This window comes from Carassius auratus, chromosome 26 (genome assembly GCF_003368295.1).
Source record: "Carassius auratus strain Wakin chromosome 26, ASM336829v1, whole genome shotgun sequence".
Taxonomy (NCBI): Eukaryota; Metazoa; Chordata; class Actinopteri; order Cypriniformes; family Cyprinidae; genus Carassius; species Carassius auratus.
In genome coordinates this window covers 12,830,594-12,848,303 of record NC_039268.1, presented here as the reverse complement: position 1 = coordinate 12,848,303, position 17,710 = coordinate 12,830,594, and the positions used below count along the sequence as shown (strand labels likewise).

Here is a 17,710-nt window from a genome sequence, read left to right as displayed (position 1 = left end):
AAAGGAGGACTTTGGACCACTGGGCACCAGTCCAGTTCTTCTTCTCCTTATCCCAGGTAAGATGACTCTGACGTTGTCTGTGGCTCAGCAAATTCTTTGACACATCTGTGTGTGGTCACTTTTGATGCCTTGACCCCAGCCTCAGTCCATTCCTTGTGAAGTTCACTCAAATTCTTAAATTGTTTTTGCTTGACAATCCTCATAAGGCTGCGGTTCTCTCGGTTTGTTGTGAATCGTTTTCTTCCAAACTTTTTCCTTCCACTCAACTTTCTGTTAACATGCTTGGATACAGAAATCTGTGAACAGCCAGTTTCTTTGGCAATGAATGTTTGTGGCTTACCCTCCTTGTGAAGAGTGTCAATGATTGTCTTCTGGACAACTGTCAGATCAGCAGTCTTCTCCATGAATGTTTAGCCTAGTGAACCAGACTGAGAGACCATTTTGAAGGATCAGGGAACCTTTGCAGGGGTTTTGTGTTGATTATCTGATTGTGATGTCACCTTATTCTAATTTGTTGAGAAAGTGAATTGGTTGGTTTTGTTAAATGCGAGGCAAAATCATCACAATTAAAAGAACCAGAGACTTAAACTACCTTCAGTATGTGTGCATTGAATTTATTTAAGACACGAGTTTCACAATTTGAGTTGAATTACTGACATAAATTAACTTTTTCACAACATTCTAATTTATTGAGATGCACCTGTATGTGCTTTGTAAGAAGTCATTGTGCAGATTATCGCTGTTCAGCACGCCTGTTTGGGCCCCTGAGATTATTCTGTTTGGAGTCTGAGGGATGGATGCCCTGCGTTTACAGATTTTCATACCATTTAACTTAAAATGTATTCATTCAATATTATGCTCTTGTTGAAATACAAAGTATAAATACACTTCTACAAAAAAAACTAAACAAACAAACAAAACAGACAAAGTAAGCATACTTTTAAAATTGCCACTTAATTTGGTGGTATAGCAATAAAGGTACTTAAATATATGAAATTGACTGCTTTGCATGTGTAAATGCATGTGTGCTGTGTGTACAGATGGCCTGAGCATGAGTTTGAATAAGACAGAGCCTCTCCGATACTGACGTATTGTAAGCGTGTCGCTCTCAATATGTGAGGTAATGAGAACAGACTGACTTCTTTTTTTTCTGTATCCCCTTTCTTCTTTTCTCTCCCACTCTCTCTACTCTAGTGTATTTCCATCTGTTTGGAGACAAAGGGCCATGAGCCAGCTCCAGGCTGGGTCCCTGCTGGTGAAGTGGGCAAGCATAATGTGGCCCATCCCAGGGGCCACATTTCAACACATGGATCTGCCTTTGTACCTCACTGCTAGTGCAACGCTCACTCTACAACACACACCTTTGATGGATATCAAGGGAATGAGTGAAAGGGGTAGATTGAAGGTGCAAAGGGAGATGGGCTCTAGGCATTGAAGATGAGCACACTTGTAATGGAAGGAGAGGAAAGATGCAAACACTCCCTTCTGCCTTTTAAATGCTGTGTAAAGACCTGTGGACATATGGTTGCTTTTTCTTGTGTTTCTCTTGGAAAGACAAGAAGCTTTATTTGGAAAAAATGGGAATGTGTTCCCGCCTATATTGTTCCATGTTTGATTCTAGAAAAGTGTACCTGAATAATGATGATGGGAGAACCCACAGACAGGGCTATAGTGAATAGGATTCTTGGCCGTCTGTACACTTCCTGACATATGGTCACTTGTAGGTCTTTGCCATTACATAATCCATGGTGAACAGAGAGGCAATATGGCTTTTTCTCATACACAAACACACATGTGCTGGCTGCATTCACAGTCTGTTACCCTTTCAAAACAGGACTACAGCTGACATATTATTTAAATTAGGGTTTGTTTTGGAGCTGCAGTATGTACAAAAGTAAAGTGAATTAGTATATAACATCTTATACCATAAATACTCTTCAATAACATACAAACTATTATCAGTTGGTGAAGCATTTGTCCATGTGATGTATTTGGTTTAAATTTAGAGTGTTTGCATTTTATTAATATTAATTTAAGTCACATTTGAAACACCAAAACCCCACTGAATAATAATAAATGCATTAACAACAATTTTGAAAGGAATGCTTTATAGTGTCTGATTAAAGTGGTTTTCTGTTAAAGAGAAAACCATGCCAAACCAAACTGCAGAAAATATTATAATTCCTGTTTAAACCATTTTTGAACTAAAAATCATACTCACATACTTGATTTGGTGCTTCATAGCTATAAGGTCTCACTCTCCTTATCACTTTCCCTCCAGATTCATATAAAAAGCTGCTCTTTACATTTTGATGATGAAAACGTGTCTTTTGTTGGCTTGTAGACACAGTATTTATGTTATAATGCACTACAACTTGTACTGTCAAATCCTTTTAGAGACATCATAGACACAAAGTTAATTATCGCATGTTAAGTCATGGATTACAAGAGAAGCTCTTTCAAATCCTTTCACTGAGCCAGTGTTTGAATTTGAGTGCTGTTGTGTAAGTGTAAAATGTTCTTTTATTGCCAGCAAGTGAAGAGATTTTCAGATTAAATAGATCTAAATAAAAAAGATTTGATCAAGAAAAATGGTTCTCCTAAAAACACTTTGGACTTACAAGCGTAAAAACACTGATCTGAGACAACTGAGGTTTTGAATGAGTGATAATCACACAGGCTTGAGAAACTAATGTAGGCAGCTATTAGCTTGCTGATTCTTTTGGATGTGAGAAATCATTTAGTTTTATATATATATATATATATATATATATATATATATATATATATATATATATATATATATATATATATATATATATATATATATATATATATATATATAATGACAAGAAGTTTGTGAACACTTTGATCTTCATAGAAGTCAGTGTCAGTATTGCTAAACTAATAACACACAAACAATTTTGGGCAGATTGAACAAAGTTAACCCTTGCATGTTTTTAATTATTGGTTAACTTTGTTCAGTCAGTGATCAGCATATGTAGTCTAAATTTAAAATATTTTTATATATGAATAAATGGTATATAAGAATAAATCTCTCTCTCTCTTTATCTCTCTCTCTCTCTCTCTTTCTCTCTCTCTCTCTCACTCACTCTGTTTCCCACGGGAGGTGCCAGACGGCCAGTAATTTGGTTGTCTTGGCTCGTCTGGAGTAACACCTGCCCCCTCTCTAGGGAAACGGCCTTTCAGCCAAGAGGGAGAACGAGGAGCAAACACACGGAGAGCAAAACCTCGACAACGCTTACCGTGACTGACCACTCTACACCATTTTCTCTGCGCTTCTGACTTAATTCACATCTTTTGGTAGACTATGTCAAGTAATCGGAATATCCTAAAACAAATTACGTCACAATTACTAAAGTCACTGCTAACAAAGAATCAAATGTACATGACGTAGGCTATCACTCAGAAGCACAAATGTAATTCTCAGGCGACCTATTTAATCTTTAAGACAATATTATTTTATGATTCGGAATCTGTGATTAAAGAGTCAAACCGTTTTTATTGTTATTTTATTTAAAAAAAAATCAACATCAAAATATGAAAAAAAATTATAATTCGATTAAAAAAATCTGTCACAGAAACTTTACTACAAAATATGTGCATGAAGCAATGAAGGGCACGACCCTGAAAATACAATATAGATCTTTGGATAGCAGATATGTTTTTCAAAAAAAAAAATAAAAAAAATAATAATAATAAAATAAAATAACTCACTATAACTTTAGTCTATATAACTCACATGTTGTAGTGGGGTAGTTGGGGTCAAAAACATCTCAGACGTGAAAAGGTGAAAATTGAAAAATTACGATTACATTTTTGGTCATACAGTAAACGTGACAGTCTATTGTCACATAAATCATAGGTCTACAATTCAGATGACATTAATAGACCATTGATGAAAATGGCTGTTCATTAAAAAGATTTCTTTGTAATGAATTTGTTGTTCTAATGTATGACAAACTGGTGAACAAAAACAGCCAATTTATCTAACTAACTGCATCACAAAATATATAGATAAGTCTACTTGCACCTTTAGTGTTATATATATATATATATATATATATATATATATATATATATATATATATATATATATATATATATATATATATATATATATTAAATCAATTAACACTAAAGGTGCAAGTTTATGCTTAACATTTTTATCTCATCATTACTGAATGACAAGATCTAACACACAAGCAAACTTTTCTCTGAGCTACATACAACCAACGTACATTAATCTAAACAATCTTTCAACAACAAAAATAATAATAATAATAATGACATGAATCATATTAAAATATATTCAACAAGTATATAATAAATAACAAATAAATATTTTAATGCGAGTGGTTATGGTCACGATGTCATAATTCGAGTGGCACTTTTACGTAATTTCCTCCTGATTATACAACTACTTACTAGATCTACCGAGCAGCTATTAGAGGAGGAGAGGGGCTGGTTTATTCTTCACTGTTCTACAGAGTGATGCAACGGGTTTTCTCTGTACTTTGACCTGCTATAAAAACACTATACACTGCCCATATACACAAATTACAACATTGGTTATTCGATTTGTTTTACGTCCTCCTCGACCTTATTGCATCATTTATTCTGTATCTAGCTTAAAGCAGGGACCACAGTCTTTTAAATGGTTCACGACTCTTTGAGCAATCACCATTTTTGGTTGAAGAGAGTATCTCTTCGCTCTAAGCTATAGCCTAATATCTCATTTAAATTTATGAAAACATGTCTAAAGTCTAATGAACACTTGGGTGATAGCCATTTTATGTGGTTTCAATCTCTTCTAATTGCACTTCCAGTGTAGGATGCGCAAAGAGTTGCAAACTGCAAAAATTAGGATACCGTTTTGTTTGCTGCAGACAGGTCCTCATGTGTCCTTGGAGTGCGTTACTCATAAAAAGGGTCCTGTGCTAAACATCTAACACATGATTTAGGTATGAAATGTAACAAATAGCTAGTCTCAGAATTTCAATCTTGGACAATTTTTTGTCAGGGGGCAGTGTAGGCAACAACTTTCTCAGTTCGGCAAAGGCAACGTTGAAGGCTTCGACCCGGATTCTCTCGCGGGTGGCGTGGGCTGAACGGTATTTCGCTGTGGCGCGCCTGCGCCGCCTCTTTTCCTCCCTGCTGAGGGCTTGTGGGGCCAGCGACTTCGTCTTGCCCTCTCCCTCCATGGGTTCGTCCGTGATGCAGCCAACCTTGATATCGTTCAGCATTGTCTCAGCGTCTGACTGGCTCCACGGTAGATCTGAATCAGTTTGTTCCGGACTCAGCATCATTTTCAGTTTCGACTTAGAAATGTCTCAAGTCCTGAAACACAAATATTTCATAATTACGTTTGGGTTACTAAAGAAAACAAACGAATTTTTGTTTTACGCAGTTTTTAAGTGTTTTTAAAGAGTCTTTCACTGTCTGTTTCCCCCCATGTTTATGCTCCCCAAAATATAGGCTACATAGCCTATTATTATCCTCTTTGCACACTACACGACGATATTTGCAGGGCAATACTTATATTGTCATAACAGCTCTCACACTAAATTGTACGTGACATTAGCAAAATATGCAGAGCAAACATCGTGAAAGGCTACATTTTTAAAGCATTTTGCACTACTACTATAGCTATTGGGGGAAATGCATATTTCCACTTTGAGCATTTGAAATTCTATAAATAAAAGAGTAAAAGGAGAACGAAATTGTCATTGTTAAAAACAGTTTAGCATTGCTAATAACAATGTGTGTATACAATGCTAATAACGCACAGACACACACAGTTTTAAAACGGACAAATGAAAAATGCGCACCTTTTTGTTGTCCTTCCTATATAAAATATTAAGTGCAAATATGATAATTCTGGAGTCACGTTCTGCAATTAAAGCCATCCATCTGTCACACTATAAGGCTTGGCGCGTGCTGCGTGACAGGACAAAACGGAACCAGAATAATAAATGGTTCAAAAGGTTAACATCTGTTGTGGGAACTTTGCTTTTAGATCAGCATAATTTCTCTCTCACAACTGATAATGAACACCCACAATTATTATATAGGCTACAACATGTATACAATATATTTGCAACATCTACATGGCTAATTCATTTTAAATAGACTACACTATTTTTTTTATTTTTTATTTTTGTTGTTGTTGTTGTTAGTTTTGAAAAATTCTTGAATGACTGGTAAATAGAATAAAGGTGTAAAGCAACAGTTGTACAAAGCATTTTCGAGAACACTTTTAAAAATAACTGTAGCCTAAAACAAACTAAACGTCTAAATATTTAATATACCAACACGAATATTGAAACCTACTGATTAACATCTTTACAAACTATAATAATTATTACATTGCTACCTTTAAAAACATACAAACAGATTTATTATAAAGCCGTTAAATATAATTATTACACGAATAATTCAACAAACCGTGTTATGCACTTGACAGCTCCAGAAAGAAGATCCTTGTCCTTTACAAACTGTCCAACTCTTTACTCTATCCGCGTGTCTTTCTGTAATTTCTTTCATGGAGCATCTCACCGTGTTAAATATTTCTTCATTTAGTAGCTACTTTGAAATCCCACGAAAACAAATTGAGTAAAATATGTCTCTGTCAAAATTATGATGCCGAGCAATTCTGCTTTTCTCTGTTATTCGTCTGTAAAAAATAATAATAGATGATGCCTTTTATCTTGAGATACAAATATTTGGAGGTGATGCCTCGTGACCCCAGACTCTAGACAATAGAGATGGCAGTGTCGATAAGATTGTAGAAAAGTACTGAAATGTTGTCAGTCCTCTTGGGCGAGACTGCGATTATTTGGAATGAACTGGCGATAGAAAAACAGCCCTCGACTCGAAAACCGGTAAATCCTGTCTTCTCTTCTATTTCGCTGGAGCTCCGTCGCCTGATCGGGCTATAACGGATCAGTGTGTGAGAGTATAGTTCTTAGTAAAAGCTCTTCAGAATGACAGAGGGTTGGGGTATATTTGTGAGGTGGTATTGTCTAACACCGCCCCTTCGCATCATACCTTCCTCTTGCCCCTCTCCACACATCATAGACCCACGAGCAGAGATGTCAGACCGCCGGAAAACACAGATACGCACAATATTTATATATTTATATATTCTCCTTCATTATCTTAACACAGATAAGATAGTAAGAAAGACACAGGGAAATCATATTTTTTTTAAATATGACGTGAAAACAGTCATTATTTTTTTTAATTTGTGGAATATAAGTGACGACTCAGATTCACATTTTTTAAATGTATGAATTTGATTAACGTTAAAAGTTACATTTAAATCTTCAAACCAGCATGAACTAAACCAAAACAGCCCAAACAGTTGTGCACAAGAGGTTATCTGTGGACCTGAACTTCTCCTTCAAATTTCAGAATGGCCAATGGAGAGTCCACAGAAGCTGTTGGACTTTTGGAATTGAAGCAAAATTCCAATCATAGCTAGAGGTGGGGACAAAGTGGGCAGTAGGAACTGGGGGCCAGTTGGTGGGTCCAGATGATGCTGAGGAGACCCTGCTGGATTTGTGGCTATGGGGGAATCAAACAGGCAAGTTCAGATGGTATGCATGATTTGCACAATTCCCAAATGTACAATGAACTATTCCCCAAACAGCCAACTTTTGTTAAAATCCCATCCTGTCAAAGTACATTGCAATTTTCCTAAAGCTATTCAGCATCAATATTTTCCTCGCAATAGTTAGATTATGTGCACGATATTTCCAGATCACAAAGCAGGATCAAAGAAGTATGTATGTTTGTTGATCAGGCATCTGTGTGTTATGGTGACCGACCATGCCTAACAAGCTGATTAAAATGATGAGGGAGGCTCCACTGACTTGCTGTGGCCCTGAGCCACACAAGGGAGGGTGGGGAGACAAGGGCTAGTTGCAACTTGCTTCATATTGCCATGATGTATGGAGACAAAGAGCTGGTGCTGGCAACAGAAAAATTGGCGTGGGGGGTGGGTGGATGTACTGTGATAGACAAGTGGCCTTAAGCCTTGTGTCCAAGTTGATATGACTTTTGTCTCTGTGTCTTTGTGCATGTGTGTATTAGCGGCATGTCATATGACAACGGAATCGCTATACTGACAGGAAGCACACAAGGAGTCAGTCTAATTACAGTGGGTCAGAGGGGCAGACAGAGACCTCTTGTCCTGCAACTACAACTCACAGAGATCTGTGTCATACAAGAGCAATTACAGAACACAAACAGTTTAAGAACAGCTGAATCACTCTCAGTCAGCACTAGAATCACCACTGGTGCACTGACCTATGATATGAGATAGTAAGTTCACTTGTAGTCCCTATGGTACCCCTTTTCATCTTGTGTGTTTTCTTTTGAACATATTTGTAATTGTAATATATGACATATATTGCCCTATATCAAGAGTGAAATGGACATATATGTTACCAATGAGGGTATATATCATGTTCATGCACTGGGTAGATGAAGATATAAGTTTCTAACATAAATCTAGAGTTAATTTAAATCTTACATAAAATAAACCAAGACAGTCCAAACAACTGTGCACAAAAAGTTATCTGAGGATTTTTCTTTGAACTTACAGAAGGGCCCATTGAGAGCCATTAACCTTGAAAAGCAGTTACATTTTGAAATATCACACATAAAGTTTTTTTTTTATCAAATGGATGTGGTGATGATGATGGAGTGCTATAAAGAGACAGATTTACAGAGTACAGAAATCAAACTACAAGGCAAATAATATTTAACAGTGTACGTTTTTTATATTCTATCATATCAACGAGTGTTGCTGAGTTTTTGAAATGGATGTTTTTTTTTATTATTATTACACATACATAAACATACATGATTGTATGGGCTAGATATATATGTTAATATATAAAATTGTTTCTAATTGGTTTTATATAGGTTTTTACTTTTATGATAACATGAAAATGTACATGTACTGTATAACATTTGCATGTGGGTTTACATTAAAGGCATACTGTTCACCAAAAATTGTGCCAACATTTACTCACCCTAAAGATCTTTCTTTCTTTTGCTTAATACAAATAAAGATTTTGGAGAATGTGGATAACCAAACAGTTGCTGGTAGCCACTGACTTTCATTATCTGAAAATAAAAAAGAATCATTAAAATATCTTCCTTTAAGTTAAGAAGAAGAATGAAACTTACGCAGGTTTAGAACTACTTGAGGGTGAGTAAATTATAACAGAATTTCATTTTTTGATTAACTATACCTTTAAGTTAACCACCTAAAGATACATCATAGCATAAGATATTTCAGCTATAAATGGTTTCTACATTGATGTGCTTGGGTGTCACATGTGGTCGATGAGATATATCCCAAATCTGATTCAGAAAAGTTTAGAATTTACTGTACTAAGAAAATGTTATCTTGTTCAAATGATCAACTCACTAAACCCACAAATTTCAACCCTCTAAACTTGAAAGCATAAATTTTATTGATGGTTTAAATTAAGTTAATTCAATCTATGCAGAAAATCAGAAGCTGTTACTCGCCCTATTTAAAACTGAGGATTCTAATGCACTTCCATGCTGCATCTAAAGTGAGGCTCTTATGGCAACTATAGATGTAATTCAAGCCACATAACCATGTGTTGTGCATGTGTGTTATATTAGATTGGCACATCCTTTGCCTTATTCACCGCTACTGGCATGGCATTTACAGGGGTAGCAGGCTGTGGTAATGACAGTGGAGCTGGCCAGTAGCGAACAGGAGGTGTAGGTGTGAGAACAGGGGGCCTGTGGTCCCATGTGAGAATGTGACCATCACCATGGCCCTAGCCAGCCCCTTCTACCATCTGTAGTCTCAGCAGGGAGCCCCCCCCCACACACACACACACAAATGCACACAAAGTGCAACGCACAAAGAGAGAGGAACTGCGAGGTATATTAACATCCACAAGGGTCTCTAGCGCCTATGTGCCACATCATCCTCATTTATTTAGTTGACAGCTTTTTACAAGACAACTGCTCATTGCTGTTTGCCAAACATTTGGATTAATTGTGAAGTTTGAGTCAACAGTATGACCAATTTACACATACAATAAAGCCAACAGAATCAGTGGGGAAAAATCTCAGATACAAAGGATGGGATGTGTGTTGCAGTCTGGAGGCCCCATTAGTCAGCTAGTGATTCAGGTGGGTGCAGATGTCTAAGCATCTGGATGCAACAATCCATGATCTCTCATTTCTCACTTCATTCTACATTCTCTGATATTTTAAACACCCCCTCTTTAGTGTTGCCATTTAGGTTACATTACATTTCTCTAATTTATACCTTTGGTTGTCCTGTTTTACCAAGTCTGTCTCCTTCCTATTCTTGACTCCAAAAGATAAATTTTCCTTTAGTTATACCCTTGCGCTTGCTCTCCTGCACTTGGCTTTCCTTCCTCTCTTATCGTTTTGGCCCTTTGGCTTGCGATGCATGTAGCAGAATGGGTCACCCCTTTCTCTCTCTCTTCACTCCTCTTTAACTGACTCTTTTCCTTTTGCTCCAGCTGGCTGATGGGTTCATTAAACTCATCGCCATGCCAAACCTCCACGATGGTTCGGTTAAATCAAAGGGGCATGTGAGCAAGAGTGTATGTGTAGTTTGGGGAGGGGTGGCTTGCTGCACCCTTGGCATCTATTTTCTTTTGGGACAAGGGGGCAAGATGACCACATGGTACTGTGCAAAGTGGGAAGGACATTTTGGATGGGTTTTGATATGTGTCTCTTGTTCTAATGAACTTGTTTATGAATTGTCTGTTTCATCAGCTACTGATTTAGAAAGATATATGCAGACTCTTGGCACTGATTATAGGTAACTAAGTGTGAAGTTGGCTTTCTGGTAAATGACTAAGATAATTTATTAATGTTACATTTATACTAAGAAAAAATAAATCTACCTTAAAAATGGTCACATAAATCGTTTCCCTGTGTATTGTGTTCTGTGTTTGTGCTGTGAAAATGCATTCACTTGATAGCATCTTTGCACATGAGGAAGCTGAAGTTGTTTTTCACACTGTTGGAATGCCAGGGAATCCTACAATCTAACGTGACAGAATAGAGATCTTTTACTCTGTCTGTGTAAAAAAGACCAGACTGGTTCTAATTATCCCTGCTGCTGTAATTACAGTGTTGTACTAGTGCTGCTTACATTTAGCCTAAAATAAACAAATCATCTTCTGATGATAAATGACAGCAACAATAATGTGGTTTAACTGAAATTCCTATTGTGCAACATTATGGGGCATGCTTAAAGTTTCTTATGCTGTGAATCCACACAAATAAAGACATATCTCCACACAAGTCCATCTGAAAATAAGACTGAAATGTGTGTCCATTATGTTTGTGTGAACACGTGACTCAGGTACAGGAGGTCCATAATCGGCCAAGCAACACTAATTAACTTGCACAGCGAATATGATCATAAACATAATGACACTAATCAACATAATACTAAAACTAGCAACTGGAACCATACTGATGGTGACTGCAATTATAAGTGTCTCCCTCTCCCATGAATACACTTGCTGTTTTCATTTTTCATACCCACACACCTTGTCCACGTGATCTCCCTCTCTCACACACACACACACTTGTTAGTCAGGGTCATGGCCCTCTGCAGTGGTCCTCAGGTGCAGCTCCAGCAGAGTGGAAAGAAGACAGAAAGAGAAGGAGAGATAGAGTTATAACTGCTTCAGGACCCAGAGTTTACAGGGGACATCAAGTGGCAAATGACTTAGTTGATGTTCAGACCAAAAGCATGATTACGAATGTGACATTGTATTGCAACAGTTTAATAAACAAAAAGTTCATATTAAACAACTTATACTTTTATTGTCTCTGCTGCTAAACAAATACAGTTCTAAACTAAGCCAAAGCAGAATTAACTTTGATGTATTTCTGAACAACACGCTACTTAATCTAGGTTTTTGAAAAATTGTGAGTGAATAATTCATTGACTCACTCATAACATTCACATTTCTGCATCGTTTTATTATTCCAAACTTCAGAAGCAATTACTGAAAACAGACTGACAGTCTGTCTTTGAACGAGTGATAGAAAATATCAGAAATAACCATGAATTGCAAAGGCCAAACAATATAATAAAATTTTCCATTTCATGTTGCATTTCTAAGTAAAGTATAGAATGGTATACAGTTAGTAAAAAAATAAAAATAAATAAGAATTCTCACCCCTGACCCTCTCAGAACCCTTGGAACTACTGATTCAGAAAGCTCAACAACTTATTATTCAAAAAGATAAGATTCAAGAAGAGAAGAAGGGTTTAAGAAGCCTGCCTGATTCCTTGAACCAGACACAGGACTAAAGCAAGCTCAATGAGAGCAAGAGAGAAGAACAGCATTGTACAGGGGCAATACTGCTTTTTGCCCCTCCCCTTCCCATCCTGTGAGTGTGTCTATGAGTGTGCGTTACCTCTGGGACTGCCCCGGCCTGGCTCGGCCTACACGCCATCTGCTGCATAATGTAACGGGATGGAACCCCAAATCCTTCATTTCCACTCACTGCCTGTCATCTGTGAGTGCTCTATGTGCATGATGTGTATACCTTGTAAGACAGTAAGCATTCATTGGTGTTATCTTTCAACCTTTTTATGACATCATCATTCATGTAGCATGAGCTCACTTTTTTGGAATGTCTTTGTCTTAGACTAAAACATAATATTGCCCCACATACACGTACACATGCTCACACTTAATAAAAACCTCCTTGGCACTCATAACCATAGGTGCAGTGAATTGTCCCCTGTATTCCCCAGGGTATGCTGAATTTGGCCATCTGTTTTTTCTTTAATAACATTTTCTCCCCTTTTTCCTCTCATTCTAATTTTCCTTTCACTTCATTTAATTTTATTCACACCATTTTGTGTAATCACACCTCTTTAGCACTCCAATGTGTTTGTGGCGGCAATTCTTATGTCTATTGTTTGTTTGTTTATTTTTTTTTCTATTCTGATGCTGTTGGCCTTTCTTATTTGTCTTGCTACAATACTCTATGACTTCTAATTTGCTGTACACAAAACCTTACAGTGTCCTCTACTATATGTCTATAACACTATAAAAAGTGGTAACCTGAAATTGCTACCGAATACTTGATCTAACCCTTTAATGTCATTTTGTTGGTGTAACCATATATTTAGCTACAATCTGTAATGCTAACAATATTTTTGACTTGAATAAAATATATTTAGGACATTTTAAGAGATATTTAGGACAGTAGTATCTTTTCAAGTTAAAGTTGAAGTTTCACTTAATTGTCATTCCTCTTAGTATTGACATAAAAAAGAAAATACTATTCCTTACCAGCATATAGCATGTGTTACTTGTTTTGTTGTATACATATGGATGTTCTTCAGCAGTTCTAGGTTTTCTTGTACTGTTTGTTGTTTGTTTGTTTTTTGCCACATTGAGGGGGAAAAAAACATACAAAAAAGACAAAAATAATTCCATGGTAATATGCTTTGTTGAAAACATTTATTAGCATATTTGGAATTGCACTTAAAAAATGGTAACATCCAAATTAACTGGTTTTATTTAAGGCAAAATATGATGTAATATTGATCTATATACCTAATTTCCAAAGTGTTTTTTTTTTTTTTTTTTTTTTTTTTTTTTTTGATCAGCGCTTCTGGTCATGTCTTTTTAAATACCTAGAAATCACACATTCTGCATATAATATCCGTATCTCTTAATATGCAGCGCTTATACACGCAACATCAGTTTTTGTTCTATAAATACATAGGCTCAGATGTGTTGCTCTGCACAGGCTTGTTGACTAAGACAGCTGGGAACATCTCTGACTGGCTCTCAGTCTGTGTTCAAATAAATTTGTGGCCTCTCGGCCAGATGAAGAAACAACATGTGACATGTCCCTCTCATCAGAGACTAGAGTCCTGCAGGCAAACAGCCACTGAGCCTCTGTGACCTGGCCCACATCCACCATCCTTGACCAATCAGCCAACCAGTCTCACTCTGTGGCTGCTGAAGAGGGTTTTAGTTCACCCTTTGACATTTTTAAAGTCATATTAAGATTTTTTTTTATCTGGTTTGCGTGGACTCACAAGTGTTGGTCGTTAAAAGCTGTAGAGTGGAGAAAAAATAAAGTGCAAATATAAAACTTATATACACAACCAAACGTACAGTAGGCTAGTAGTAGTTTGTCGTCATAAAGCAATACAAGTGTGCTGTCCAGGGTGCTGAAAGTCGGAAAATATGTTTAACTCGTTTAAGAAAAAGTAAAACTAGATTTTAAAGCTAGGTATATATATATATATATATATATATATATATATATATATATATATATATATATATATATTTTTTTTTTTTTTTTTTTTCGTACCTGGTATATTTGATACCGTCCTTTATAAAGCACGATTCTTTTGTATTGTCTCACCAAATATGAAATACTAGGACAGTAAAAAAAAAAAAAAAAAAAAAGACACTGCATCTACACTACACATCGTATGAATTATTTCATCATATCCAAATCAGATATTGAGGCTGGAAGAAACCATTATATCATGATTATGGTTGCTACAGATAGGGACAAGGCTGTTTGCATCTCATTCTGCTGGGATGAAGTGGATCGATATATCCAAGGAGCATATCAGATGCGTTTAAACTTGCCTGCACATCTCAGCGCGCGACCGTCTCATCGTAGCGCGAGCATTCAAACGGAAAACCGGGCAGGGAGACATCATTTGACATGAGCAAATTGCCTATTTTGTATATGTCCCGTCGGACTCGGTGGTGGAAATAACAAGGTGATATTTCACTTTTTTTAAACACCCATTCATTTATTCATTTTTTATTTATTTTTTTCTGCTTCAGGAAATGTTACTTCTCTTTACAAGCTTCACACCTCTGAGCTTATCATTCAGTTATATCAGCGGAATTCAAAATATACTCGTTGGATATATCCCATTTAGATCTGCCAAATTGAATGCATTTTATCCTTCTTTAGATTTTTCAGTCGATGAAAAGGATGCTGTTTGCTCTCAGACAAAATTAGTCTGATGAATGTTTCCTTTATCTCTCCAACCGTTCTTCCCTTTCATATTCCACCAACAGTAGGTTATGGGGGACAGTGTAATGTTCTTTCCTTACAGACAGATATTTATATTGATTTTCGAAATTACTTTTTTTGTCGTTGTGCTGTCCAATTTACAGAACATCCAGTGTGTGGCTGAAATATTCTCTTTTCTAAGTCATTGAATTTTCCATCAAATAAATTGACACCAAAAGGGGCTTCATAGTTGATACATTTCTAAACAAACTATGTGAAACATATTTCAAAACTAGGATCATAAGCAAGCCATACACTTTGTAGGCACATGCAAACTGCATCACTGGTTCATCCCTGCATGTACAAAGGGGCTGAGGCTCATTCACATTGTTAATTCAACTCTGCATTTCCATCTTCATCTGTCTTTAAATTAGGGGCTGTCAAACAGATCATACTAGACAGCAGAGCAAGATTTATACTTCATCCATGGTGTGTGAACACATACACAACTCATGCATGGACCCGGCCCCTAAAGGTAGCCCTCATTGCCAGCTGCCACCCATAATTAGCCAACCCTGTGTGGCTGAGCTGTGATTGTGTTTGACCTGTCCAATAAAGTGTGTGTGTGTTTGTGTAGCACAAGCCACACTGGTATTTACTTGATTAAACTGTACAAGTCACTACATAAACACAAAGCACTTTGTCACTAATGGAAAGATAACACACACATGGATACTATATATATTAGATATATTCTTCAATGACTTCTCTTTCGTTGATATTTTTTAAATCCCCATTTCCACCATCAGGACAATAATTAAGAGGTTCAAATGAACTTAAGATGTTACAAATCTGCTTGGAAGAGGACAGGTGTCTATATCATCCTAATGCACTGTGAGGAGGAGAGATTAAGTGCCCAAAGACTCTTCAAGGATCACAGATTGAAAATTTCAGAGATTAGTTGAGTCTTAAGAAAACCCCAAGAACAAAAAAAAAAAAAAAAAAAAAAACATGTCTTGTGAATGGCACTTCGGAAGGGGAGTTCGTCGCCCTTTTAGAAAATGACTGAAAATTAACTGAATCCTTTGACAAGGCCATTATCAAAGTGTCACAGTCAGTCAGTTCCCTAGGTAAAGAATCAGAAGGCTGTGAACATGAGTTTGTGCACTTGGAATGACCGTTGCTCAGTAAACATTGGATTTGGGAAAATGTATCAATCAATTTGTAAAATGTTACCTTTGGTATTTATCAACAACATGCAGGACTGTTATATTTCGATATTATGTTTATGCTGTTTAAGTTGATTCGTCCAACCATTCTCAAATAAGACATGAATGAATTCTATGAAAACCATGCAAAAATGGTTGTGAGACTATATCTCCACAATGGTGTGTGTTATAACAAGCATAACTGCTACCTGCAGTGTTTCGGCGCAGTGCCACTTACTGGTGAGGATATATGAAAAACTGCTATTTTTGCTTTTAATTTCTGAATGGTTTGGCCAAAAATCACAAAACTGATCTCTTTAGATTCTGTGGATCATGCTGACTCAAATTTTCCCAAGTTAGCCATTTTGGGTGTCAGCCATTCTGAATTTTGTAATAAAATGCAATATTTTACAAAGACAGTGTCTTTGGCAATTTAAAGCATGATTCCAGATGAGGCTTTATCTCTGCAAAACTTTGACACATTGACACCAAACTTTGTGTCTGCCATTGTCACCTCAGAGAGCAGAATACACCACACATATCTGATAATAGCGCAACCTGTTGGTCAAAAGTGATTTTAATAAATCATATTACTAGTTGGTTGTATTTATGATTTGTCAACCATTTTGACTAAAATAATCTTAAAATGGTTTTAATTACTCATTGCTGCAGTTGGTCTGATGCTTGCTTCTGTAATGCTTGGCCCTGTAATTGCTGCTTGCAGCTATATATATATATATATTTTAATAATTTTGTTAAACTATGAAATATATAATATGTAACAACTAACTGCACCACAATTTCTTATGATGCCCAAATAAGAAATCTTAGTTTAGGTAACATATAAAACACACTGACATTAATTGACATAATTTGCTGTAGTTTTCTAAATTGTTTTGTTTTTAACCAATTAAAACATTTTAGCTGAATGGAATATAAAATTATTTCAGTAAAGTTTGAGCCAACTAAAAACTAACAATTCAGATAACACTTTAAAGAGAGAAACTGAGTGAAGGTAAAATATCTGTGGAACTAGTTACTAAATAATAATTAGTTAAAACAGCTTAAAAAATAAATATATAATTCAAACCTCTGTGAACTGCAGAGAATTAGATGGAACATTTGAAAACAAATTCTATAGACAAGCAGTTTTTAGTGTCAGTTTCTATTTAGGACAGACTGAATCTAGGTCAACTGAAAAGTGTTTTATGTAAACTGAAGTAATTACATGGTTTTCAAATTAATACATAACTGAATTATGCATTGTGTGGTTTTGTACATAGTTTAATTGATAGTGAGTAAATAAATATGCGGCAGTGCCAAAGTACATTTAATTGCCTCTGTGAACACAGCATCCAGTGTGATGGACAGCATGCATGATTGGCAGTGACCTCCACCTCTCTCTATCTTTCTCT

The 17,710-nt window shown here is 36.2% G+C and overlaps 1 protein-coding gene across 1 annotated transcript; it reads right to left on the bottom strand.

Annotated features, from left to right (window-relative positions):
* Positions 1-4,164: 4,164 nt before the first annotated feature.
* On the bottom strand, positions 4,165-7,028 carry LOC113044354 (helix-loop-helix protein 2-like). Its single transcript, XM_026204284.1, has 2 exons — positions 6,469-7,028; positions 4,165-5,361 (listed from the first exon to the last, which is right to left on the bottom strand). The coding sequence occupies exon 2, from the start codon at positions 5,328-5,330 to the stop codon at positions 4,962-4,964; it is 369 nt and encodes a 122-aa protein (XP_026060069.1). The 5' UTR covers positions 5,331-5,361; positions 6,469-7,028; the 3' UTR covers positions 4,165-4,961.
* Positions 7,029-17,710: the final 10,682 nt, after the last annotated feature.

Excerpts from the sequence above, each read along its gene's own strand:
- LOC113044354 (XM_026204284.1), bottom strand. The coding sequence starts at position 5,330 with ATGATGCTGAGTCCGGAACAAACTGATTCAGATCTACCGTGGAGCCAG.